Raw genomic sequence first — 26,054 nt, 5'->3', positions numbered from 1 at the left:
ATCACTTTGTAAATTTTTTTCCATTGTTTTCTGGCTTGATGTGTTTCTATTGAGAAGTCACTTGGTAATCTAATGGGAGATTACTTGTACATAAAGTTCTGTCTCTCTCTTCCAGCCTTTAAGATTATCTCTTTGTCCTGAACATTTGCCATCGTAATTATGATGTGTCTTGGTGTGGGTCTTTTGGGGTTCATCTTGTTTGGGACTCTCTGTGCTTGTGTGACTTTTTTCTTCCTCACAACAGGGAAGTTTTCTGACATTATTTCTTCAAAAATGTTTTCTAAACATTGTTCCTCTTCCTGTTTTTCTGGCACTCCTATTATTCGTATGTTGCTTAGTTTCATGTTGTTCCATAACTCCCCTAGGCTTTCCTCCTTTCTTTTATTTATTTTCTCCAATTGCAGTTCAGTTTGGATGTGTTTTGCTTCCCTGTCTTCAAATTCGCTAATTCTGTCCTCTGCTTCTCCTAGTCTACTGTTAAAACTTTCCATGGTGTTTTTTGTTGCAGCTATATCACTCTTCATTTCTTCTTGATTCTTATGTAAGTTGTTGATTCTTTTCATCCATCTGGTTTATGAACTGTATGACCCTTATTCTGAATTATTTTTCTGACATATTGCATGCCTCTGTTTCATCTAGCTGCTTTTCTTGTGATTTCTTTCCTTTTAAAATGAGGTATAATTTACAAACACAGAGATCTTAAGTTATAATTCTGTGCGGTTGAAACAAGTTTACACTTATGGAACCTATATAGTTTTCAAAGAAATAGAACAATATCACTTCTGATAGCACTTCATAAATGTTAGCTTATTTAATTAAAAACAAAAACTCTAGTAAGATTGGTTACTATTATTCACCCTACCTATAGATGAAGAAACTGAAGCACAAAGATTAGACAACTGGACAAACACTGCTAAATGGATCCAACCTAGGACACAAGCAGACTCCCAAACTTGTAGAACCAGCTTGCTGAATATGCCACCAAGAGGGAGGGACTGAATGCCTCTGGATCCCACACCAGTTAACAGAAATTTCCCATTCCTCTCAGACTTTAAAAGGGCAAGTCCTGCATTAAGTGCTTCAACTTAATGATTTCAGTAGAAAATTTCCAAAACACGCTTTGCAGGTTTGAGCTGTGCATGCAAGGATAACGGGGATTTTATATTCTGGAAAAGACTGCTGCCTTTCATTTGTTCCTGGAGACTAGTCTGCAAGGAGTTCAACGTCCAGGTGAGAACTCATCTTATTGGAAAGAACCACTTCTTTGTGACACCCCCCTCTTCTCCCTTTTCTCCTACAACTAATGACCTTGGTGATTTTAGAGAGGAAGTGTTGAGCTTATTTAGTGATACTTGGACCATGGGAAAGGGAATCTATTACCATTGAGAGACAATGTTTCTGTACCTACTATGTACACAGCAGATGTAAGGTGGAAAAGTTCTCAGGAGGACTAAGTTAGTTCTCCTTTATGATCAAATAAATCTTATGAAGGGATTTTGGAAGCTGGAGGGTTAAGGGAGAGGTAATAACATTGAAAAGAAAGGATTCTTTGTCCAAGTAACATTAATTTAGTACCTAGTGTATAGAGACACTATGCAGACATTATTTTGTTTTTCCTTGGAGAAACATTCTAAAGGAGGCATCTTATTCCTTGGATAAGTGTTAACCAGGAGGGTAAAGTACTCTATTAAAATCAGAATTAAAAAAAAATAAATAGAAAAAAATAAAATCAAAGAGAAAATATTCAGACCAGAAGTACTGTTCATTTAAAACATGTGTGTGTATGTGTGTGTGTGTGTGGGGGGGGTGGGGGGGAAGTAATTTAAAAGATTTTATCTGACCATAAAATAGGCTTTTAAAATTTTTGTTTAATATATGTGAATATTATTTAAAGCTTAAAAATAAGCATTTCATCCAGCGATTACACTTCTAAGAACTTTATCTTAAGAAAATAAACATGGATGCATATTAAGAGAATATGTTCAACAGAAAATTATTAGCAATAGAGAAAAAGAGTTACCAACTCTAATGTCCAACAATAGGAGACTGGTTCAAAATATGTATGATACAAGCATACAATAGAATAATAAAAATATAATATCTATTATTTATAATAATGAAATTATGTTCACTATATATAGATACATTTTAACATTCATGTTCTAAACATATTTGATCACATGGATTATGTCATTTTAAAAACAAGCTAAAATTATATATATATATATATCATGCCCTTATTTTTGTAAAAAATAAAGCAATGCCTAAAAAAATTTGGGTACATATTCTTAAGTTAATACGTATCCATATTAACTGGATAGTAGAATTTTTCTTTTCTTTATAAAATAGTTTTTAATATTTTATTTTCCCTTCTAAATTTTAGTTTCTATATTCTTAAAATTCCCATGTATATTTCATATTGAATATGTATAAGCACAGTTTATATAGAGGTATTATAATAATCATAAAAAACTATGTACTATTTTCTGTTACACATTTTCTTCTTTTGTTTTAATATTGTCCCTTGTGCATGCCTGTGTTGTATCAAGGTTCTTATGTTAATGGCTCCTTGCATTTGCAATATACTAACAGGTCATAATTTATGTAACCTTACCCCAGTACAAAAGTGATTGTGTCTTATTTTTTCCTATTTGTTGATGTTGCTTTATAAAACTACTCTTTACAACTCATTTTCCTTGTTTGCGTTGTTCCTTTTGAAAACATTTCCAGTAAGGGGAAGACTGGGTCTAAAGCGCCTTCTTTGTGGACTTTGCCCACTGCCAAGGCTGAAAACCCACATCAGCTATTTTAGAGCCACTTCAAGTTTCATAAATGTTGAGGATGAAGGAAATGTTCTCTCTTCTAAGTAAGATGAAGGTTTCATGGGCTTATAACATGTCAAATCTATAGAATTGTTCACTTATATGCTTTTAATTGTGCCCATTTAATTTACTCAGTGTGCCCTAGCCAGTTTGGCTCAGTGGATACAGTGTTTGCCTGTGGACTGAAGAGTCCCAGGTTTGATTCTGGTCAAGGGCACATGACCTGGTTGCGGGCTCAATCCCCAGTAGGGGGCATGCAGGAGGCCTCTGATCAATGATTCTCTCTCATCATTGATGTTTCTATCTCTTTCTCCCTCTCCTTTCCTCTCTGAAATCAGTAAAAATATAATTTAAAGAATGAAATAAATTACTCAGCTTTAAAGTTGTTTTTAAAAGGGACCAAAAAAAAAAAAAAATCATAACGATGCCAAAAAAGACTTTCCTCTCCCCCAACTGAGCAGTAGTGTTAGGGGGATAAAATGGCTGTTATTTTTCCTCATAGGACTGACAAGCAACTAAGGGTGTGGGACAGGACACATGCACATGGAAAAGTCAAGATCATTCACTTGTGCAATTTCAACCTGCTCAAACAGCAGGTACCAAAGAGTAAATGAGATCTTTAGAACCAGAAACATTTTCCCATTGAAACAACCACCACTGGTCCCATCGCTGTAGATGATCATTCACAAAAGACATGTGTTTTTTAAACAAGAAAGAAGAAAGAAAGAAAGAAAGAAAGAAAGAAAGAAAGAAAGAAAGAAAGAAAGAAAGAAAGGAAGGAAGGAAGGAAGGAAGGAAGAAAGAAAGAAAGAAAGAAAGAAAGAAAGAAAGAAAGAAAGAAAGAAAGGAAGGAAGGAAGGAAGGAAGGAAGGAAGGAAGGAAGAGAGAGAGAGAGAGAGAGAGAGAGAGAGAGAGAGAGAGAGAGAGAGAGAAGAAAGAAAGAAAGAAAGGGAGGGTGGGAGGGAGGGAGGAAGGAAGGAAGGAAAAAAGGAAGAAAGGAAGGAAGAAGGAAGAAAGAAGAGAAAATAAAGAAAATAAAGGAAAGAAAGAATGCTACACATCCTGGCCAAAGTTCTGGGAAGCCAGAGTGCTCAGTACTAAAGGGCTGAGTACATCAAACAATCTTTTCTCTGCTTCCTTCAGGGAATGATGGTAATCATGACACACAAATATTATTATGTGCCTGGTACTTACTAAGAAATTCCCATGGTCTTTTTCACTCACTTGGTGCCAGTGCCTAGATTACCTCATTTAATCCCCACAAACTGTCTCTCACGTAATTGTTGATGTTATTCTTAGGACACGATTCACACTGAAAGCACTCACATGGTGGGCTAGGTTAAAGTTACACCCCATTTCTTAAAAAATAACAACAACAATAATCAGTCCAATGGACTTAGCTGAAATAATGTGTGGTTAGCTTCCAGTAATGATATCTATACTAATAAAAGGGTAATATGCTAATTAGATTGGGAGACCTTCCGGATGTTCTTCTGGACAAAGCCATGGTGGTGGGGCTGAGATTGAGGCGGTTAGAGGCCAAGAGGGGAGGGCAGTTGTGGGTCATCAGGCTGTTGGGGGGTGGCGTTTTTGGGGGGTAAATAGACCAGAAGGGGGCCAGTTTTGGGTGAGCAGGCTCTCAGTGGTGGTTAGTTGGAGGTGATCAGGACAGTGGGGGGGAGTGCAGTTTGGAGTGAGAAGGCCAGCAGGGGGGCAGTTGGGGGCAAGCAGGCCAGTGGGGAGGAAATGTAGGGGCAGCAGGCCAGCTCGCGGGGGGGGGGGAGTTGGGGGTGAGCAGGCTGGCACGGGGAACAGTTGGGGGTGATCAGGCTGGCGGGCAGGAATTTGGGGGTGAGCAGGCTGGGGGCAGGGGGCAGTTGGGGTAAGCAGGCCAGCAGGCAGAGGGGTTAGGGGCAATCAGGCAAGCAGGCAGGCAGATGAGCAGTTAGGAGCCAGGAGTCCCAGATTGTGAGAGGGATGTCCAACTGCTGGTTTAGGCCCGATCCCTGACAACCAGCAGTAGGACATCCTTCGAGGGTATTCAGATTGCAGAGGGTGCAGGATGGGCTGAGGAACATGCCCCCCGCCCCCGTGCACGAATTTTCTGCACTGGGCCACTGATTAATAATAACAGTAATAAATATAATAATTTTGAGATATTATATGCTAAAAACTCTACTATATACTTAATATGTATTAACTCATTTAACCATCACTATTATTTTCTTTTTATTTCTATACCAACAAGGTGTTCAGTTAGGTTTTTGTAAGACATTTCGGACACCAATTTGTGAGGCTAAAGCCAGTTGGTGAGAGTGTGGAAATCCCTTGTCACGTCCTGCGTGATTCAGGGTTCCCGTTCAGGTCCGGTTTCTGGAGAAGGCCGCAATCAAAATGAAAAGAAGCTAGAAAAGAATCAATTTGGGAAAATGGGGGCCAGGCGGGAGCCCACCTCTAGTGGGAGGACTGCTCACTGCTCTGGCCTTTGCCATCCCTTTTATTGGGGTTCTGAGATACACCCATATCCTTTAGGCAGGAAATTACAACAAAAGACAATCAGCAAAAATTTACATATGATTAACAGGTGAGAGTTTCTTTAACTACCAATGTCTCAACTAAACAATGAGTGACTAGCTCTGACCATTCAGAGCGATTAAGGTTGACCAAATCATTCCGGATTCCCTTTTCATATTTAAGTTCCAATGTCTCAATGTTCGGTTTCCGGCATGAGAGCAACCACAGAGGGGAGGTAGCCTGGAGCTGAGGAAACCTTTGATTTTTGGCAGAAGTTGCAAATCCATGGCTTTCTGATCAACCTCCCACTTCCCTGTCCTCTCTTATTTCTGTTTCTCTGTGTGGAGAGATCACTCTCCTGGTGACTGGGATGGCACTGTTCCTTCTGCCTAAAGTAAGCACCAGTGAGATGTTTGGCATTTTCACCTCTCCTCTGTGTTTGCTCTCACCAGTGGGCTTTATCCTCACAAACTGGTGTACTAAATTTCTTACAAAAAACTAACAAAACACTGGTATTGGTTTTGGTAGAGAGGGTGATGATGAATTTCTGGTGTGTTCTATGCAGAGGAACTTAACTAAGGCACAGAGTTGCAGACATTAAGGCCCCTGCTCAGCTGCTTTAAGAAAACCACTCTCTTGCCACTGTGGTGCCTGGGGAGGATGACCAGAATGGTCCCGGGAGTAATGTTGGCCCACAGTTTTCTCACATGCTTACTGAAGGGTTTCTTGTTGTGGCTCAACAGCTTTAGAGGCACATCTTCAGTATCTAGGCATTTTGCAAAGTATAAGCACTTGGGTACCACCTTTCTTGTCACTACCAACTGGTTTTGTGACAGTAGCAGGAACTTTTTCCTTTTTCGTTTCAATCCAGGATTTAGCTACTGAATAATTCCACTTGTGCATGGCCTTTGGGAATACATAGCCAACTCCATCAAAAAATTATTAGACTTAATAAATGAATTCGGCAATGTAGCAGGATACAAAATTAATGCCAAGAAATTTATGGCATTTCTATACACCAATAATGAACTCACAGAAAGAGAGATTAAAAAAGCCATCCCATTTACTATTGCACCAAAAAAATTAAGATACCTAGGAATAAACTTATCTAAGGAGGTAAAAGACCTATACTCAGAAAACTATAGGACACTGAAAAAAGAGATAGAGGAAGACATAAACAGATGGAAGAACATACCATGTTCATGTATTGGTAGAATAGACATCATTAAAATGTCCATACTACCCAAAACAATCTATAGATTCAATGCACTCCCCATTAAAATACCAATGGCATATTTAACAGACGTAGAAAGAACTCTCCACCCCGGGTCCGGGCGAGGCCGTGGGCCCCTGGATCCGGGTGAGCCTGGCCCCGGGTCCGGGTGAGGACGTGGGCCCCTGGATCCGGGTGAGCCTGGCCCCGGGTCCGGGTGAGGACGTGGGCCCCTGGATCCGGGTGAGCCTGGCCCCGGGTCCGGGTGAGGCCGTGGGCCCCTGGATCCGGGTGAGCCTGGCCCCGGGTCCGGGTGAGGCCGTGGGCCCCTGGATCCGGGTGAGCCTGGCCCCGGGTCCGGGTGAGGCTGTGGGCCCCAGGATCTGGGTGAGCCTGCCCCTGGGTCCGGGTGAGGCCGTGGGCCCCTGGATCCGGGTGAGCCTGGGTCCCGGGTCCGGGTGAGGCTGTGGGCCCCTGGATCCGGGTGAGCCTGGGTCCTGGGTCCGGGTGAGGCCGTGGGCCCCTGGATCTGGGTGAGCCTGGGTCCCGGGTCCGGGTGAGGCCGTGGGCCCCTGGATCCGGGTGAGCCTGGCCCCGGGTCCGGGTGAGGCCGTGGGCCCCTGGATCCGGGTGAAGCCGTGCCCCTGGGTCCGGCCGAGTCCAAACCAGAGGGAGTCGGACCTGCATTACCACCATTTGTCCACCATCCAGAGCTGAGGGGTCAGTGCCGACATGTACTCATAAGGAACTGGTGGACATTGATATTGGGTCTCAAAAGAACTGTTGGTCCAGAAAGAAACTCACTACAGACTGATTCATTTGCCTGTCAGCATAACTATTATTGCTCGTCGCACATTCAATTCTTATAAGTATATCTCTAGTGACACATGATTTCGCTCATCTAGGGGAAATGATGAACAACATGGACTGATGAACAAGAACAGAACCAGAAACAAGGAGGCATCGATCGGACTATCGGGCCTCAGAGGGAGGATAGGGGAGGGTGGGGGGAGAAGGGAGAGATCAACCAAAGATCTTGTGTGCATGCATAAGAGCCTAACCAATGGTTAAGTTCAACAGGGGGTTGGGGCATCCATGGGGAGGGGTGTGGGATGGGAATGGGGGGATGAGGACAAATATGTGACACCTTAATCAATAAAGAAATTTAAAAAAAAAAAGAAAGAACTCTCCAAAAATTCATCTGGAATATAAAAAGACCCCAAATAGCTGCAGCCATCTTGAGAAAGAAGAACAAAAGTAGGTGGGATTTCAATACCAGATATCAAGCTGTATTACAAAGCCACTGTTCTCAAAACAGCCTGGTACTGGCACAAGAACAGACATATAGATCAATGGAATAGAATAGAGAACCCAGAAATCGACCCAGACCACTATGCTCAATTAATATTCAACAAAAGAGGCATGAACACACAATAGAGTCAAGACAGTCCCTTCAATAAATGATGTTGGGAAAATTGGACAGATACATGCAAAAAACTGAAACTGGGTCCAACTTACATCATACACAAATATAAACTCAAAATGGATAAAGGACTTAAACATAAGATGGGAAACCATAAAAATACTAGAGGAATCCACAGGCAGAGAAATCTCAGACATATGCCGAAGCAATTTCTTCACTGATACTGCTCCTAGGGCAGTGGTCTGAAAACTGCGGCTCGCGAGCCACATGCGGCTCTTTGGCCCCTTGAGTGTGGCTCTTCCACAAAATACCATGGCCTGGGCGTGTCTATTTTGAAGAAGTGGTGTTAGAGGAAGTTTAAGTTTTAAAAAATTTGGTTCTCAAAAGAAATTTCAATCGTTGTAATGTTGATATTTGGCTCTGTTGAGTAATGAGTTTGCCGACCACTGTCCTAGGGCAATGGAAACTAAAGAGAAAATAAACAAATGGGACTACATCAAAATAAAAAGCTTTTTCACAGCAAAGGAAACCATCAACAAAACAACAAGTAAGCCCACTAAATGGGAGAATATATTTGCCAATGTTATCACTCATAAGGGCTTAATCTCCAACATCTACAGGGAACTCGTACAACTTAACAAAAGGTAGATAAACACCCCAGAGAAAAATGGGGCAATGGACCTAAATAGATACTTTTTGAAAGAAGACAGAAGGAAGGCCAAGAGGCATATGAAAACATACTTAAAGTCACTAATCATCTGAGAGATGCAAATCAAAAAGACAATGCAGTACCATCTCACACCTGTCAGAATGGCTATCATCAACAAATCAACAAATGACAACCCTAGCCAGTTTGGCTCAGTGGAAGGAGTGTCGGCCTGCAGACTAAAGGGTCCCGGGTTCGATTCCAATCAAGGGCACATGCTGGGGTTGTGGGCTCAATCCCAGTGGGGTGCGTGCAGGAGGCAGCCAATCAGTGATTCTCTGTCATCATTGATGTTCCTATCTCTCTCTTCCTCTCCCTTCCTCTTTCTGAAATCAATAAAGAAATATATTTTTTAAAAAAACACACAAAAAAATAACAAGTGCGGGGGAGAAAAAGGAACCCTTGTGCACTGCTGGTGGAAATGCAGACTGGTGTAGCCACTGTGGAGAAGAGTATGGAATTTCCTCAAAAACTAAAAATAGAACTCCCATTTGACCCAGTGATCTCACTTCTAGGAATATATCCCAAGAAAAAAGAAACACCAATTAGAAAGCACATATGCACCCCTATGTTCATAGCAGCACAATTTACAATAGCTAAGATTTGGAAAGAGCCTAAGTGCCCATCAGCAGATGAGTGGATTTAAAAACTGTGGTATATCTACACAATGGAATACTACACTGCAGTAAAAAAGGAGTTCTTACCATTTGCAACAGCATGGATGGAACTGGAGAGCATTATGCTAAGTGAAATAAGCCAGGCAGAGAAAGATACATATCACACGATCTCACTCATTTATGGAATATAATGAACAACATAAACTGATGAACAAAAATAGATCCAGAGACAGAGAAACATTGATCAGACGATTAAAACTCAGAGGGAAGGTAGGGGAGGGTGGGGGTAAGGGGAAGAGATCAACTAAAGGACTTGTATGCATGTATATAAGCCTAACCAATGGACACAGACAACAGGGGGGATGAGGGCATGAGGGGGGGATGGGAGGGTAATGGGGGAATAAGGACACATATGTAACACCTTAATCAAAAAGAAAAAAAAAAAAAGGAATACATAGCCGACCAGGAATATCTGCCAATTCCTCTGACCAGGACAGGGTTTCACCTATGTGGGGCTTCCTCTTCTTACACGTTGACCTTGGGGTTACCCTTCTTCACCTTGTCACCAGCATCAGGCTTCTTAGCTCCAGTTTTCTTCTCCTTAGTATCCAGCTTCTCAGCTTCTTTACCCTCCATCTTGCAAGATGGCAAAGAGACAATAATTTTCTAGGTAGAATCTGTTTTCATTAGAAGAAATGAGTAAACCATGAAACCAAGAGGGTAAGGAACTTTTCCAAGGCTACAGAGGTTGTTAGTGGTGGCACTGAGGGAATCACTGGCTGCAACCTAATTGCCAAAGATGCACTAACATATTTAAAGAACGTATTTGTTAACATAAATGTTTATTAAAGAAAATTTCAGGGTAGTGTAAGAAAGTGAAGGGAACATTTTCAAAAAGAGAATCAGGTGCTTTCTGCCAACTTCCTCCTTCCTTGGCGTTACCGAGGACTTCAGTATGGGTAACACCAATAGAAGGCACTGAAGAAGGTCCTGGACATTAGCATAGAACCTGCTACTCTTGTCTCTTGGTGGTGGTCCCATCCGAACTTTTATGTTGTTCTCCTTCATAGTAATGGTAGAAATCTAGTGTGATTCTGCTTTCTCTTCCCCCAAGGCAGTTATATTGGAAGTGGGCAGAGTTATTTTACCTGTTACCTTCTAATATTCAGGTTAAGGTGTGTAGATCTAGTTCCTGTGGGTTCAACATTTTCTCATCCTGACTATTTGTTGATTCTCCCTCTAGGCTAAAATACCGGTCAAGATGCTCCACTTGCAGGGTCCACAGATGCTTCAGATGCTAGAAAAATCCTTGAGGAAGAGCCTTCCTGAGTCCTTAAAGGTGAGACAATCTCAGGGAAAGAAAAGGTCATGTATTCTTTTGATAGATGTGGGGAACAGAAGGATCCTATCTAATAAAAGAGTAATATGCAAATTGACCATCACTTCAACACACAAGATGGTCTCCCCCATGTGATCAAATATGGCTCCCACCATGTGTACACAAGATGGCCGTCAGGAGAGGCCAGTTGTGGATGATCAGGCCAGCAGGGGAGGGCAGTTGGAAGGGACCAGGCCTGCAAGGGAGGGCAGTTATGGGTGACTGGGCCAGAAGAGGCGAGCCATTTGGAGGGACAAGGCCTGCAGGGGAGGGCAATTGGGGGTGGCCAGGCTGGCAGGGGAGGTTAGTTAGGGGCAATCAGGGCAGCCGGGGATCAGTTGGGCATCAGTCAGGCTGGCAGGGGAGTGGTTAGGGGGTGATCAGGCTGGCAGGCAGAAATGGTTAGGGGCAATCAGGCAGGCAGGTGAGAGGCTGGGAGCCAGCAGTCCTGGATTTTGAGAGGGATGTCCGGTGGGATCAGGCCTAAATGGGCAGTCGGACATCCCTCGTGGGGTCCCAGATTGGAGAGGGTGAAGGCTGGAATGAGCTCCTACCCCCCCTCCCTTGCACAATTTTGTGCACTGGGCCTCTAGTTTATTAATGAGCAGCTATTCTGTGGTGGGAATTCACTCATGCTCCACATCATTTACACTCATGTTCACATCACTTCTTTGCAAGAGAGGTATATTATGAAACTTCTTTGTACTATCTTTGCTACTTCATGTGAATAATTAAAAGTTTAAGAAACAGCTATAGTCGATTTAGCTCAATGGATAAAGCATTGGCCTAAGGACTGAATGGTCCCTGATTCAATTATAGTCAAGGACACCTGCCTGGGGTGTGAGCTAGATCCCCAGTGGGGGGCATGCTGGAGGCAGCCAATCAATGATTCTCTCTCATCATTGATGTTTCTCTTTCTCTCTCCCTCTCCCTTTCTCTCTGAAATTAATAAAAATATATTTAAAAAGAAAATTTTAAGAAATAAGGTTTGTTCATCCGTCATAGAATGCTCTGAGGTCAATAAAATTATTTTTATTTATTGGAAAAGAAACATGACTAGAATGTATTAATTCAATGGGTAAAAACATTTTAAAATCACATCTATCTGAAATTTTTATTTTGTAAATTTCTTGTGTATGTACATGAAATTAGGAAATCTATTAACCTTTTGCACTCCGATGTCGAGTGTGACTCGACACGGTTAGCATCGGTAGCAGGGATTGAGAAAAAAGCAAGCGAGTGCAAAGGGTTAAAAGATGTTTTCACCCATTTAAAAGTGAAAGTATAATTGACATACATAACATGTTTACTAAATCCTACAATTGAGAGTTCATGATTTTTATTCATAAATTTTATTAGTCTGAATATTTTACAATGTAAATATATTTCTAAAAGATACATTTATTGAGGCAAAACACTAAAACTTAAAATTGCTTGGCAGAAATACTCATTAGAGACCTTTCAATGATAGAATTCCATGATTTCATAGAAATAACCATGTCTTGATCAATCAAGTTACTTTAACATCCTTTCATAATATAGGGTTGGGGAAAAGTAGTTTTACGGTTGTATGTGAAAAAGAATTAATAAAACTATGGTAATAATCATAACCTGCAAGGTTTTTCCAGATGAACCTACTTTTACCAACCCCTGTATATTGACCCTCCCACTTTCTTGTAATGCTGCAGGTTTATGGGACCATCTTCCACATGAACCAAGGAAATCCTTTCAAGCTGAAGGCTCTGGTGGACAAGTGGCCTGATTTTAATACAGTAGTTGTCCGCCCTCAGGATCAGGTAAGGTGTCAGATATGGAATGACTGTGCATCTATATTTTTACTTGCTAGGTGTTTATTTGCACCTGGCAATGTGGGAGACCTGGGCATATAGAAATGAATCCCAGGAATAGTGAACAGTCCCTGTCCTCAAAAATTGCACAGCCTGGAAGAGAATACAGATGAATCCACAGATAAATTACAGTATGGTTTGAAATGTGCAGCAACAGGAGAATTGAATGAGGTAATGATTGTCTAACCACTATGCTGTATACCTGAAACTAATCCTATACTGTATAATAAAAGCCTAATATGCAAAATGACCAAATGGCAGAATGACCAGTGGAATGACCAGTCGCTATGATGTACACTGACCAACAAGGGGCAGATGCTCAGTGCAGGAGCTGCTCCAGCCCGCAGGCCCAAGGTCAGCCAATGTGGATGCCAGCAGGGATCCCCTGATCACCACACTGGTCGCCCTGCAGAGGGAGGCAACCGGCAGTGGTGGGGTGAGGGGCAGGGATGGCTGGCAAGCGGGATGGAGCCGCCCCCTGATCACCCTGCCCATTGCTCCACAGATTGTCCCTGATCACCGGCCAGGCCTTGGGACCCTCCCCGGGCATGAATTTCATGCACCGGGCCTCTAGTATAAAATAATATTGAAAAGCAACTATAATTGGAAAATGGACTTTATTATAAAAAGAAATAACACAGATGGAAAGCTGATTAAAATTATATAGGAGACATTTTCATACTCACTCATTGTTTAAATTGGTTTTCAAGAAAGCACCTCAAATGGCATTCAGGTTATGGTGAACACCAAGCACCCTTTATTAGTTCCTTTTTTAATTTAAATTCTTTATTGTTTAAAGTATTACATAAATCTCCTTTTCCCCCCCATTGACCTCTCTCCAGCCTCTCCCTAACCCCACCACGTGCCCTTTTTCCCCCCTATCTGTGTCCATTGGGTTTTGCTCATATGCATGCACATAAGTTCTTTGGTTTATCTCTTACCCCCTCACCCTCTACCTTCCCTCATAGGTTGAACAGTTTGTTTGATGCTTCTATGACTCTGGATCAATTTTGGTTCCTCAGTTTATGTTGTTCATTATATTCCACAAATGAGTGAGATCATGTGATATTTATCTTTCTCTGACTGGCTTATTTTGCTTAGCATAATGCTCTCCAGTTCCATCCATGCTGTTGCAAATGGTAAGAATTCCTTCTTTTTTACAGCAGCATAGTATTCCATTATTTCTTGCCTCTAGTTAATGGAAAGAGAGGCACCCAATGGAAGATTATGTTAATGTAATATTATGTTGTAAGAAATAAGGCTGATCTTTTGTTATAGATATTAAAGCAACATTTCTCAGACTCAACATCTTTATTGGTATGAATCAAACAGTAGCTCCATTTTTAACTCTTAACATTGGGGAAAATTATTTCCTATCTTTTAAAAATATCAACCTTGAAACCACATGAACTCACTAGTGCGAACTCACAACTTCTCCTTGTGATACTGCATTCCTATTGAGAGGCAAAATGGTATTTTAACCAACTGTCATCAATAAAGTCAATAAAATAGGGCAAAAAACCCAAAAAAACTCTATTTAGTAGAGGTTGCAGAAAAAGGATCAGAAATGTTTCCTAGTGGAAAATTTACAAAAACTGCGTGTCAAGGATAAATAATATTTTTTTTTATAGAGGGTCAGGATAGGACTTCATCCAAAGCAAACAAATTACAAATTGTGAGACATAATGTCTAAAACAACATAGTGAATTAGGGAACTTTAAGAGCGAAATGACATGGTAGTAGTTGTTGGTTACATATAGTGATAATTTTTAAAAATTAATGAAATTAAATAGTTAAAATATTTCAAAACTAAAAATCCTATATAATAAAAGCCTAATATGCTAAGTGTCCAGTCATCTGGTCGTCCATTCAACCAATCAAAGTGTAATATACTACTGATATGCTAAGGCTGCCCAACTACTCACTATGACCTGCACTGACCACAAGGGGGCTGATGCTCCAACCAGTAGGTTAGCTTGCTGCTGTGGTTCGGCCTATTGGGATGAGTGAGATGGGCCAGACATGCCCTGGAGTGCTCCCTCAGTCCCTTGCCAGATGGCCAAACTCCCTCGTCCCTCTCTGGCCCTAATTGTGCACCGGTGGGGTCCCTTGGCCTGGCCTGTGTCCTCTTGCAATCTGGGACCCCTCAGGGGATGTTGGAGAGCCAGTTTTTGCCCAATCTCACAGGCCAGGCACAGGGACATCACTGGTGCATGAATTTGTGCACGGGGCCTCTAGTTTATTAACATTAAAATATTAAACTTGCATATAACTTTTATAGAAGTAAAATTGTTAAAAAAAATATTTCACCAAATCAAATAATTTGAAAAAAAGGACTGTATTCTTAATAAAACCTCAATGAGAAGTACTATTTGAGCTACTTTCAAAAATATAGTTTTAAAAATAAGGTTTTCCATCTTATGAGAGATAATTGACATATAAGACTGTGTATATTTAAGATGTTCAATGTGTATATTTGAAACACACATGTATTGCAAAATTACCATTACCATGATTGTAGTTGACACCTCCATCATGTTACATATGACTATTTCTTTTTGTGGTGAAAATATTTAAGATTTTCTCTCTTAGCAGTTTTCAAGAATATATAATACAGTATTACTAACTACAATCACCATGCTGTACATGAGATCCTCAGAACTTATTCATCTTAAAACATTTTTCTGTTCCATTTCATAGGTGCGTATTCTAAGTCTGTTACCTCCATCAATTTTGATAGAGACATGTTCAGAGCCCACATTTTGTAGAAATCTTTGGTCTACAGCAAGATTTATACATTTGGCCAAAGATGTTCACTGTTGGTTTACTCTCTACTTGAGTTTTGTAAATGTTAGCTAAATACTTTATTTGATTTTAGTTTTGAAAATGTTGCATCTTTATTTAGAAAATCATTATTGATGTTTAGAAAGTTCTGATAATTGCATCTGCCTGTTCCTAAGAATTTGCATAGCATGATAGAATGTGAACATTTCCCTAATCTTATTTGTTTAAAAATCATAAGAAAACACAAAGTATCTTTGTTTTTGTTTCGTTTTGGTTTGGTTTTTTTGTTTGTTTGTTTGTTTACTGAAGCCTTTGGAGCTAACACATTTACTACAAGAGAATAAACATGTACAAAAAGCATTTTACTAAAAGTCTGACTGTCCTGTGCTTTTTGAAAGAAATGTTAAATTCTAAATGGGTCATTTTTGTTAGAAATTTTAAAGCAAGAGCTGAGTTCAGAATAGTTTTATTCAGGAAATTTTAAAATATGAATTGAATAAGGAAGTCCTTAACTTGACTTCATAACATAAACAATTCCTCAATAAAAGCAATACACCAACAAAACACCTGATATTGAAAAATATCAGAGCATGTTTTAAGTTCTTTATCCATTTTGAGTTTATTTTTGTGTATGGTGTAAGTTGGTGGTCTAGTTTCACATAAGACAAAAAATCATAAAAATACTAGAGGCATCCACAGGCAGAGAAATCTCAGACATAAGCCAAAGCAATTTCTTCACCGACACTGCTCCTAGGGCAATGGAAACTAAAGAAAAAAAATAAATAAATGGGACTATATCAAAATAAAAAGCTTTTCTACAGCAAAAGAAACCATCAACAAAACAACAAGAAAGCCCACTGTATGGGAGAACACATTTACAAATGTTATCATTGATCGAGGTTTAATCTCCAACATTTACAGGGAACTCATACAACTTAATAAAAGGAAAATAAATGATCCAATAAAAAAAATGGGCAATGGACCTAAATAGATACTTTTTAAAAGAAGACAGAAGGAAGACCAGGAGACATATGAAAACATGCTCAAAGTCACTAATTATCTGAGAGATGCAAATCAAAATGACAATGCGGTACCATCTCACACCTGTCAGAATGGTTATCAACAAATCAACAAACGACCAGAGCTGGGGAGGATGCGGAGAAAAAGGAACCCTTGTGCACTGCTGGTGGAAATGCAGACTGGTGCAGCCACTGTGGAGAACAGTATGGAGTTTCCTCAAACTAAAAATGGAACTCCCATTTGACCCAGTAATCCCACTTCTAGGAATATATCCCAAGGAACTGGAAACATCAATCAGAAAGGATATATGCACCCCTATGTTCATAGCAGCACAATTCACCATAGCTAAGATTTGGAAACAGCCTAAATGCCCATCAGCAGAGGAGTGGATTAGAAAACTATGGTATATCTATACAATGGAATACTACACTGCTATAAAAAAGAAGGAATTCTTACCATTTGCAGCAGCGTGGATGGAACTGGAGAGAATTATGTTAAGTGAAATAAGCCAGGCAATAAAAGAAAAATACCACATGATCTCATTCATTTATGTAAAATAAAGGACATTATAACCTGAAGAACAAAAATATAGATACAGAGGCAGTAATGTACCAAACAAACTATCAAATTACAGCAGGAAGGCTGGGGAGTGTTGGGGAGGTGGGTGGGAGGGGGGGGAAGAGATCAACCAAAGGACTTGTATGCATGCATATAAGCACAACCAATGGACACAAGACACTGGGGGGTGGGGTGGGATGAGGGCATGCGACAGAGGGTAGGGGAGGCTGGGGGAAGGTCAATGGGAGGGAAAAAGGAGATATATGTACTACTATATATAATACTTTAAACAATAAAAAATATGAGAGCATAATGGAACTGAAAACCTGTATGGCAATCACAAAATACAAATATTTTGGTTGATTCTGCTTTTCCCAATGCAAACAGGAAATGGTGGATGACCTTGATCACTACACAAATACTTACCAAATCTACTCTAAGGATCTCAAGAACTGTCAGGAATTGCTTGGCTCACCAGAAGTCATCAATTGGAAACAGCATTTGCAGATCCAAAGTAAGTAAGAGAAATGGGAAGTATGCTGACTCACTTCTCTCTCCTGACAATTTCCCTTATGATTCGTGTCTTTCTCCATACTTCAGACCCTCAGCCTGCTATCAGTTTTTTACTCAGCTGTGAATATACCTGTAATGGGGAAAAGCACTCTCAAAGCTTGCAAAAAAAATGGGTTTCATATAGGAAACATAATATAATTGTTTGATAGCCATGAATTTATTTTGCCCACATATCTAGAATCCCTTAGGTTGATTGAGTGCCAGGACAGAGCTTCCCCTAGGGCCTTACATGCCAGGAATAAGAATGACAACTCATGCCATAAAGCACCTCCTAGATCTGTGGTCGGCAAACTGCGGCTCGCGAGCCACATGTGGCTCTTTGACCCCTTGAGTGTGGCTCTTCCACAAAATACCAGAGCCTGGGCGAGACTATTTTGAAGAAGTGGCGTTAGAAGTTTAAGTTTTAAAAATTTGGCTCTCAAAAGAAATTTTAATTGATGTACTGTTGATATTTTGCTCAGTTGACTAATGTGTTTGCCGACTAATGTCCTAGATCATTAAGGAAACCATCATGGTTATGAGCATGCCATCCAGAATCACACTCCCTAGGATGGCATTTGTCTGTTACTTGCTATATCATCCTAGCCACATGACTTACCCTCCCTGAGGTCATATATAAAAATGAGAATAATGGTAGCTAAAACACAGGGGTGTTGAAAAGATTAGATAACATGTTGAACAGGAATTGCTTAGCACAATAGCTGGCTGTGTCAATTAACTTGGACTGCATAGCAAACCCCATAATTCTGTGAATCAACATTTGGGCTGGGTTTTGCAAGGCAGTTCTTCTGCTGGTTTCATCAGGATTTCCTCTTGCAGCAGTAGGGTGTTAATGGATGGACTATGTGCTGGTTGCTCTAGTATGGCCTCACTCACATGCCTGAATGACGGTTCTGGCTGTTGGTGCTGACCACCTTAGTGACAGAATGATAGAAGTACAAGTCCTAAGCTGACTAGACTAATCCTATCCATATAGTGTTGGTCTCAAGGAAATCAGAAGCACAAAGAAAGCCCAGGTTGCAAGCCCCCGTTAGCTTCTCCAAGCATCAAATTTACTCTTTTCCATTGGCAAAGCCACTGTAGGACTGGACAATTCCAGGGAAAAGATACAAAGAGACAAGGGCAAATTGTGGGTCATTCCTGCAACAATCTGCCATACTATGAACAGAGTAAGCACACAGATTTGTTGGCTACTATTGTTTTTATAATGCATCTCCTGTGATTATCAAAACAATACAGTCATGTAGCCCAGAAAACTTGGTTCCAGTCTTGGCATTACCATGAATGGCATGACCATGGTTGTGAATGAATCTCTGAGCATGTTCATTGCATAAATCCTGACTACGTGAGTCCCATCAACAGCCGGCAGCACCAATCCAGAACCTAGGTTTTTGGACCTTAAGTGGTAGACATGTGCCATTCCACTGGACAGCTTCTCCATAAACTGCACTGAAATAATTGCATGTCTCCTTAAAATCCCATCTAGGTTCCCAGTCCAACCTGAATGAAGTGATACAAAATCTCGCAGCCAGGAAATCCTTCAAAGTCAAGCATACACAGTGCTTTATCTTTGTGATGCTTGACACTGTAAAGAAACTGATTCCTTCCCTGTTGGATGTAAAGAACTTAGCACCTGGTGGTGGCAAACCCAAGGCCATGTAAGTTTCATAAAAGTTACTGCACTACTCACACCTCCCATTCCTGAAGTAGCCTCCCAACTTCTCTTTCTGCTTTCACTCCTGCTCCCCCTACAGTCAATATTCTTCAAAGCAGCCCAAATCATTGTTTAAGAAATGTATTATACACAGTAGGGACAAGAACAAATATAATAAGTACTCATGGACTTTACTTTTCTCTTGGAACCTCCATAGCAATCAAGAAATGCTTAAACTCTCATCCCTGGATGTTACCCACGCTGCCCTGGTGAATAAATTCTGGCATTTTGGTGGCAATGAGAGGAGCCAGAGATTCATCGAGCGCTGTATACAGACCTTCCCCACATTCTGTCTGCTGGGGCCTGAGGGGAACCCTGTGTGCTGGGACCTGATGGACCAGACAGGAGAGATACGGATGGCAGGCACCCTGCCTGAGTACCGGAATCAGGGCCTCATCACCTATGTCATCTATAAGCAGACCCAGGCTCTTAATAACCTCGGCTTTCCCATATATTCTCACGTTGACAAGAATCTCAAAATTATGCAGAAAATGAGTTATAATCTGCATTATATCCGCATGCCCTGTACCTGGAACCAGTGGAACTGTGTGCCTCTGTGACACCATCCTACAAACAAGTATCAGATGGGCCCCAACATGTGGCTGGGGCAACGGATGGGTGGGCAGAGAAAAAGAATAAATTGTACATAATTGTAATTATCAGTAAAGCAGTGGGGTCTCGGGAGGCAGTATGAATGTTCAATACCATGTTCCCTGCACTCAAGTCACTGCTGGCTTCCCTTAGATGTCTCAGATTGACGCAGCCCCAGGCACTCCACATGGTTTAGTTCCCCACACTTCCAGGCATCTCCATGACACTCTCATCAGCTGCATGTTGCCTGTAATGGCTTCTCCTGGAACTCATAATGTGTAGATGTATAGAGCCTTGTCAGATTTTCGAGGGAGAGGTATAGTTTCTCAGCATTATGACTTATTCTTCTCTCTTTCTATGGTCTTTCTCTTAATAATCAGCAAGTGGTCTCTGCTCAGTAGGTCTGTAGAGATCATCCTCTCCTCTGATTGCTGTTTTCTCGATACATTAAAGGATTATACACAAATATATATGAAATACTAGGTTAAACATTGTGTACATGATATGGCAGGGAGAGTTTTGAAGAAAAAGACTAACTTATATTAGGCTGTCCTCTCTTCACTCCCACACCAAGGAAAATGATTCAAGGTTGCTTCTAAAAGCAGAGCTTTTTAAATCCACCCAAACCCCAAACAATAAAGAGATTTTGTGGTTGATTGTACAAGTTGAAGTAAAGTGGTTCATGATGGGAAGAGCCTGGGTTGGGTTTATGGAGAGTGGGAAGAACCAGACCCAGGGATGTGGCTATTTATTGAGAAGAGAGAATTTTAGAGGGAGAGCAGTACATCATGGGTACCTACCGTTTCACTTGACCTTGGCACATTGTTTCAGGATGCCTAAATTCTATGCAGTTCAGACAATATTCTCATGGGAAAATCTGGTTGGTGGTGTGGAGCAATTTTTGTCCCAGTTGGATCAGGGTAGTTGGGAGAGTTTCCTGCCACAACATTTCAACAGGAACAGCACTACACCTTGACACTGAGCAACAAGGAGAGCACTGGACTGAAGACAGTCACCTGGACTAAGAACCTGTGTGCTTGTGGTCCATCTACAACTAGAATTAGCTGCGGAATTGATGATTAAAGCCCCACAAACAGAGAAACCCGTGTGTGAGGTTTAATTTCTTGTCCCCTAAAAAGAGTGGAGGCTCAGTTTAGAGAAGGGATTCTCAACCTTGAAACAATGGGCATTATAGGGTGGACAATTCTTTGTTATAGGGCCATCCTGTGCATTTATAGGATATGGAGCAGGATCCCTGCCCACTACCCACTGGATGTCAGTAACATTTTCCATTCCTGTTATGACAATGTCTCCAGCTCTTGATAACCTCCCCTGGTGGCAAAATCAACTTCAGTTGAGAGCCACTGGTTTAGCAGTTGAAGTTCTCCCACTTGAGGATACATCTGAATCATTTTGGGGGATTTTTAATACAGATAGTGGGCCTCACCCTTATATTTTCTGATTCAATAGATTTGGGGTAGAGTCCCAGATTTACATTTCTAACACGTTTTCTGATGCTGCTGGTCCAGGAGCCATAGAACTATAGATGAAAATTAGTATTGAACACTTCTTATATATATTGTTTTACCTTAGTATTTATAATGTAAAATTTTTTGAAATCTATTTTTATTGATTTTGGAAAGCAAGGGACAGGGAGGGAGAGATAGAAACATCAGTGATGAGATAGAATCATTGATCGGCTGCTTCCTGCATGCCCCCTATTGAGGATTGAGATTGCAACCTGCGCATGTGTCCTTGACCGGAATTGAACCCGGGACCCTTTAGTCCCCAGGCTGACACTCTATCCATTGAGCCAAACTAGCTAGGGCAATGTAAATTTTTTTCTAATTGATATGTCATATTTCATAAAATTATTTTTTTCAATTAAATAGACCTTCAATATTTTATATTCACTGCAGCTATATATTACTAGAGGCCCAGCGCACAAAAATTTGTGCACTTGGGGGTCATTCTGCCCGGCCAGCGCCCTCTCGCAGTCCGGGACCCTTCTGGGGATGTCCGACTGCAGCTTAGGCCCTTTCCCTTGCGGCCGCCTCTGCGGAAAGGGAGGTGCCAGGACCAGGTCTGCGCCAGGATCTCTGCAGAAGCGGGGGGTGGGAGGTTCCCAGTACTGCCATGGCTGGCCTGGCAGCGCAGGCTCACTGGCCCCACCCCTTGCCCACTGGTTATTCTGGAAGGTTGTTCTGCCATCTGGTCTAATTTGAATATTAGCTCTTTACTATATAGAATAGTAGATAGTTATATAATTTGCAACATTATTTCCCTAATAAGTTTAGATACACCCTCGCTCCCTACATAGTTATTACAATATTATTGACTATACTAGAGGCCCAGTGCATGACATGCATGCACTAGGGGGGGGGGGGTGTTCCGCAGCCCCGCCTGCAACCACTTGCAGTCAGGTACCTCTTGGGCGATGTCTGACTGGTCCTTAGCACTGCCGCGGAGGCAGGAGAGCCTCTCACCACTGCTGCTGTGCTCACCATCCATGAGCTTGGCTTCAGGCTGAGTGGCGCTCCCCTTGTGGTTGCACACTGACCACCAGGGGGCAGCTCCTGCATTTAGCCTCTGCCCCCTGGTGGACACTGCACTTCATAGCAACCGGTCATTCCATCGTTTGGTTGATTTGCATATTAGGGTTTTATTATATAGGATTCATTATGCTATACTTTACATCCTCACGACTATGTTGTAACTGCCAATTTGTACTTCTCAAATTCTTCACCTATTCCACCTACCTTCCTGATACCCTCCCATCTGGCAAACATGAGTTCTCTGTATTGATGAGTCTACTTTATTTTGTTTGCTCATTTATTTTGTTCTTTAGATTCCACATAAAGTTGAAATTGTGTGGTATTTGCCTTTCTCTATCTGACTTACTTCACTTAGCCTAATATATCTAGGCCCATCATAAAAAATTCTCAAAACTTACATAAACATTGTCATTAAACAGTGCAATAACCAAACACCAAACTACCCTTTTACAACTTTGCCATGAAACCTGAAAACTAGAGAGCACCTGAGATTATTTTTTAATAAATGGGGAAAAAAAATTCAGCTATTGAGTGTTGTGCAGTGGCAAAGCACAGACCTTTGAGTGATAAGTCAAATGGGAGTTCCATTTTTAAATTTTTAAGGAAACTCCATACTGTTCTCCACAGTGGCTGCACCAGTCTGCATTCCCACCAGTAGTGCATAAGGGTTCCTTTTTCTCCACATCCTCCCCAGTACTTGTCGTTTGTTGATTTGTTGATGATAGTCATTCTGACAGGTGTGAGATGGTACCACATTGTCATTTTGATTTGAATCTCTCAGATGATTAGTAACTTTGAGCATGTTTTCATATGTCTCTTGGCCTTCCTTCTGTCTTCTTTTGGAAGGATTCTATTTAGGCCCATTGCCCATTTTTTTATTGGATAATATATTTTCCTTTTATTAAGTTGTATAAGTTTCCTATAAATGTTGGAGATTAGACCTTTATCAGTGATAACATTTGGAATTATGTTCTCCCATACAGTGGGCTTTCTTGTTGTTTTGTTAATGCTTTCTTTTGCTGTGCAAAAACTTTTTATTTTTATATAGTCCCATTTATTTATTTTTTCTTTAGTTTCCATTGCCCTAGGAGCAGTATCTTTGTTGTAGGTTCTTGCTATTCATCACTTTGAATATTTCTTTCCACTCTTATCTTGCCTGCATAGTTTCTGTTGAGAAATCAGTTGATAATCGTATGGGTACTCCCTTATAGATAACTAACTGTTTTTCTCTTGCTGCTTGTAAGATTCTCTCTTTTGTCTTTTGCCCTTGGCATTTTAATTATGATGTGTCTTGGTGTGGTCCTCTTTGGATTCCTTTTGTTTGGGGTTCTGTGTGCTTCCTGGACTTGTAAGTCTATTTCTTTCACCAGGTGGAGGAAGTTTTCAGTCATTATTTCTTCAAATAGGTTTTCAGTATCTTGCTCTCTCTCTTCTTCTGGCACCCCCATAATTCTGATGTTGGTACGATTGAAGTTGTCCCAGAGGCTTCTTACACTATCTTCAAATTTTTGGATTCTTTTTGCTTTTTGCTTTTCTAGCTGAGTGTTTTTTGCTTCTTTGTATTTCAAATATTTGACTTGATTCTTGCGTTCCTCTTGTCTTCTGTTGGGTCTCTGTATAATATTTTTTATTTCAGTCAGTGTATGCTTATTTCTAGTTGGTCCTTTTTCATATCCTCGAAGGTCTTGCTAAATTTATTGGCCTTTTCTAGTAAATTCTCTTCAAAACCATGATTTTGAATTCTATATCCAGTTGTTTGTTTTCCTCCATTTTTTTCTTTTGTGATCTGTTTCTTTGTCTCCACATTTTTGCTGCTTCCCTGAGTTGGTAGGGTAGCTTTGTGTGCTAGGTGTCCTATATGGCCCAGTAGGTCAGCCTCCCCAGTTACCTGAGGTGGACACTCTTGGTGCACCCCTTTGTGGTCTGTGTGTACAGCCTTGTTGTAGTTAAGTCTTGATTGTTGTTGGTATCACTGGGAGGAATTGATCTCCAGGCCAATTGGTTGTGAGTATCAGCTGTGTCTACACCGGGAGAACTTCTGTGCTGGAGAGAGCCTTATAGGACCAGACTTGCAAAATTGCAAAAGCCTCTGTGCTCAGCTTGAATGGGGTGGAGTCTCAGGGCTGAGCAGACAGTCTTGGCTTCACATCAGCCCTACCCTATGAGGCCCCTGGGTCTCAGTGTCCCTCAGTAATCTCTGCAAGCACCTCTGAGAGAAAGCCACGCTCGAGTTTCGCCCACTGCCAGACAGTCCAGTTTCTCCCCCAATGAATCTGGATTCCCAGATTCTTGCCCAGAACTGGAGTTCAGTGCAGTTGGAAGCTTCCGATTCCCTCCAGCTAGAGAAAGCCAGTGGCACACTCAGCAGACAGTCCTCTCTGCATGCACTTGTGCACGCGCCTCCAGACCTCTGCTTTTTGCGGCTCCCCTGAGTTTCTGCATGGCAGTCCAGATCCACCCCAGAAAGAGCCTGTGTCCCCAGTAGCTTGCCCAGAACTGGGGGTCAGTACAGTCGGTACTGGGGTTGAGTGCTTTTGGGAGCTTCCGACTCCCTCCCGTTAGGGAAAGCCAGTGGCGACCTCAGCAGTCAGTCCTCTCTGTGTGCACTGGCGTGTGCCTCCAGACCCCTGCCCCCCGTGGCTCCTCGAGTCTCCATGTGCCTTTCTTTCTACCTGATAGTCCAGACTCCCCCCATATGATCCGGTTTCCATAGGGTCTCACCCGGAAGTGGGGTTCAATGCAGTCAGAACTGGGGTTCAGTGTAGTCGGGAGCTTCCTTCTCCCTTCCACCAAAGAAAGCCAGCAAGGCACTCAGCCGCCCTTCCTCTCTGCGTGTGTGTCTCCATACCTCAGCCCTTTGCAGCTCCTCTGATTCTCCGTGAGCTTTTCTCTTTTCTTCTAGTTGTAGAATCTCCACTCAGCCAGCTTTCCTGTGGTTCTGGATGATGTCCGTTCTGTCTTTTAGTTGTAATATTGAAATTGTTGTGTGAGGCATCAGTTTAGGTTCTTACTTATGCCACCATCTTGGTTTCTCCCTCATTGTGTAGTCTTCATCTGGTTTTGGTATTATAGTGATGCTAGCTTCATAGAATGAGCTTGGAAGGGTTCCTTCCTCTTGAATTTTTTGGAATAGTCTGAGGAGGATAGGTTTTAGTTCTTCCTTGAAAGTTTGGTAAAACTCCCCCGTGAAGATATCTAGTCCAGGCTTTTGTTTGCTGTAAGAAAAACAATAATTTTTGATGACTGCTTCAATTTCTTCCATAGACTGTTTCAATTTCTTCCATAGTTATTGGCCTATTGAGATGTTTGAATTCTTCCTGATTGAGTTTTGGAAGGTTGTATTTTTCTAGGAATATGTCCATTTCCTCCAGGTTGTCTAGTTTGTTGGAATAGAGTTGTTCATAGTATTTTTTAATAATTTTTTATTTCTGTGGGGTCTGTTGTTATTTCTCCTCTTTCATTTCTGATTTTGTTTATTTGTGTCTTCTCTCTTTGCTTCTTGATGAGCCTGGCTAGAGGTTCATCAATCTTGTTTATCTTTTCAAAGAACCAGCTCTTGATTTTGTTGATCGTTTGTGTTGTTTTTTTGGTCTCTGTGTTGTTTATCTCTGCTCTGATCTTTATTATTTCCTTCCTTCTGTTTACACTGGGCTTTTCTTGTTGTTCCCTTTCTAACTCTTTGAGTTGTAGGGTTAGGTAATTTATTACCATTGTTTCTTGTTTTTTTCTTGCAGTAGGC

General features: G+C 41.3%; 1 protein-coding gene across 1 annotated transcript; it reads left to right on the top strand.

Annotated features, from left to right (window-relative positions):
* Nucleotides 1-1,084: 1,084 nt before the first annotated feature.
* Nucleotides 1,085-19,729, top strand: LOC307110071 (glycine N-acyltransferase-like; the record flags this gene model as incomplete). The annotated part of the gene is made up of 6 exons (XM_079789116.1): nucleotides 1,085-1,230; nucleotides 10,539-10,634; nucleotides 12,362-12,469; nucleotides 17,270-17,396; nucleotides 18,942-19,113; nucleotides 19,327-19,729. Exons 2-6 carry the CDS (start codon nucleotides 10,557-10,559, stop codon nucleotides 19,727-19,729), a joined length of 888 nt encoding a protein of 295 aa, XP_079645242.1. The 5' UTR covers nucleotides 1,085-1,230; nucleotides 10,539-10,556.
* Between the last annotated feature and the right edge of the window lie 6,325 nt (nucleotides 19,730-26,054).

Source organism: Cnephaeus nilssonii, assembly GCF_951640355.1.
Source record: "Cnephaeus nilssonii genome assembly, chromosome: 13".
In the NCBI taxonomy this organism is placed as follows: Eukaryota; Metazoa; Chordata; class Mammalia; order Chiroptera; family Vespertilionidae; genus Cnephaeus; species Cnephaeus nilssonii.
The sequence above is the reverse complement of the archived record's forward strand: the minus strand, read 5'-3'. Positions and strand labels throughout refer to the sequence as shown.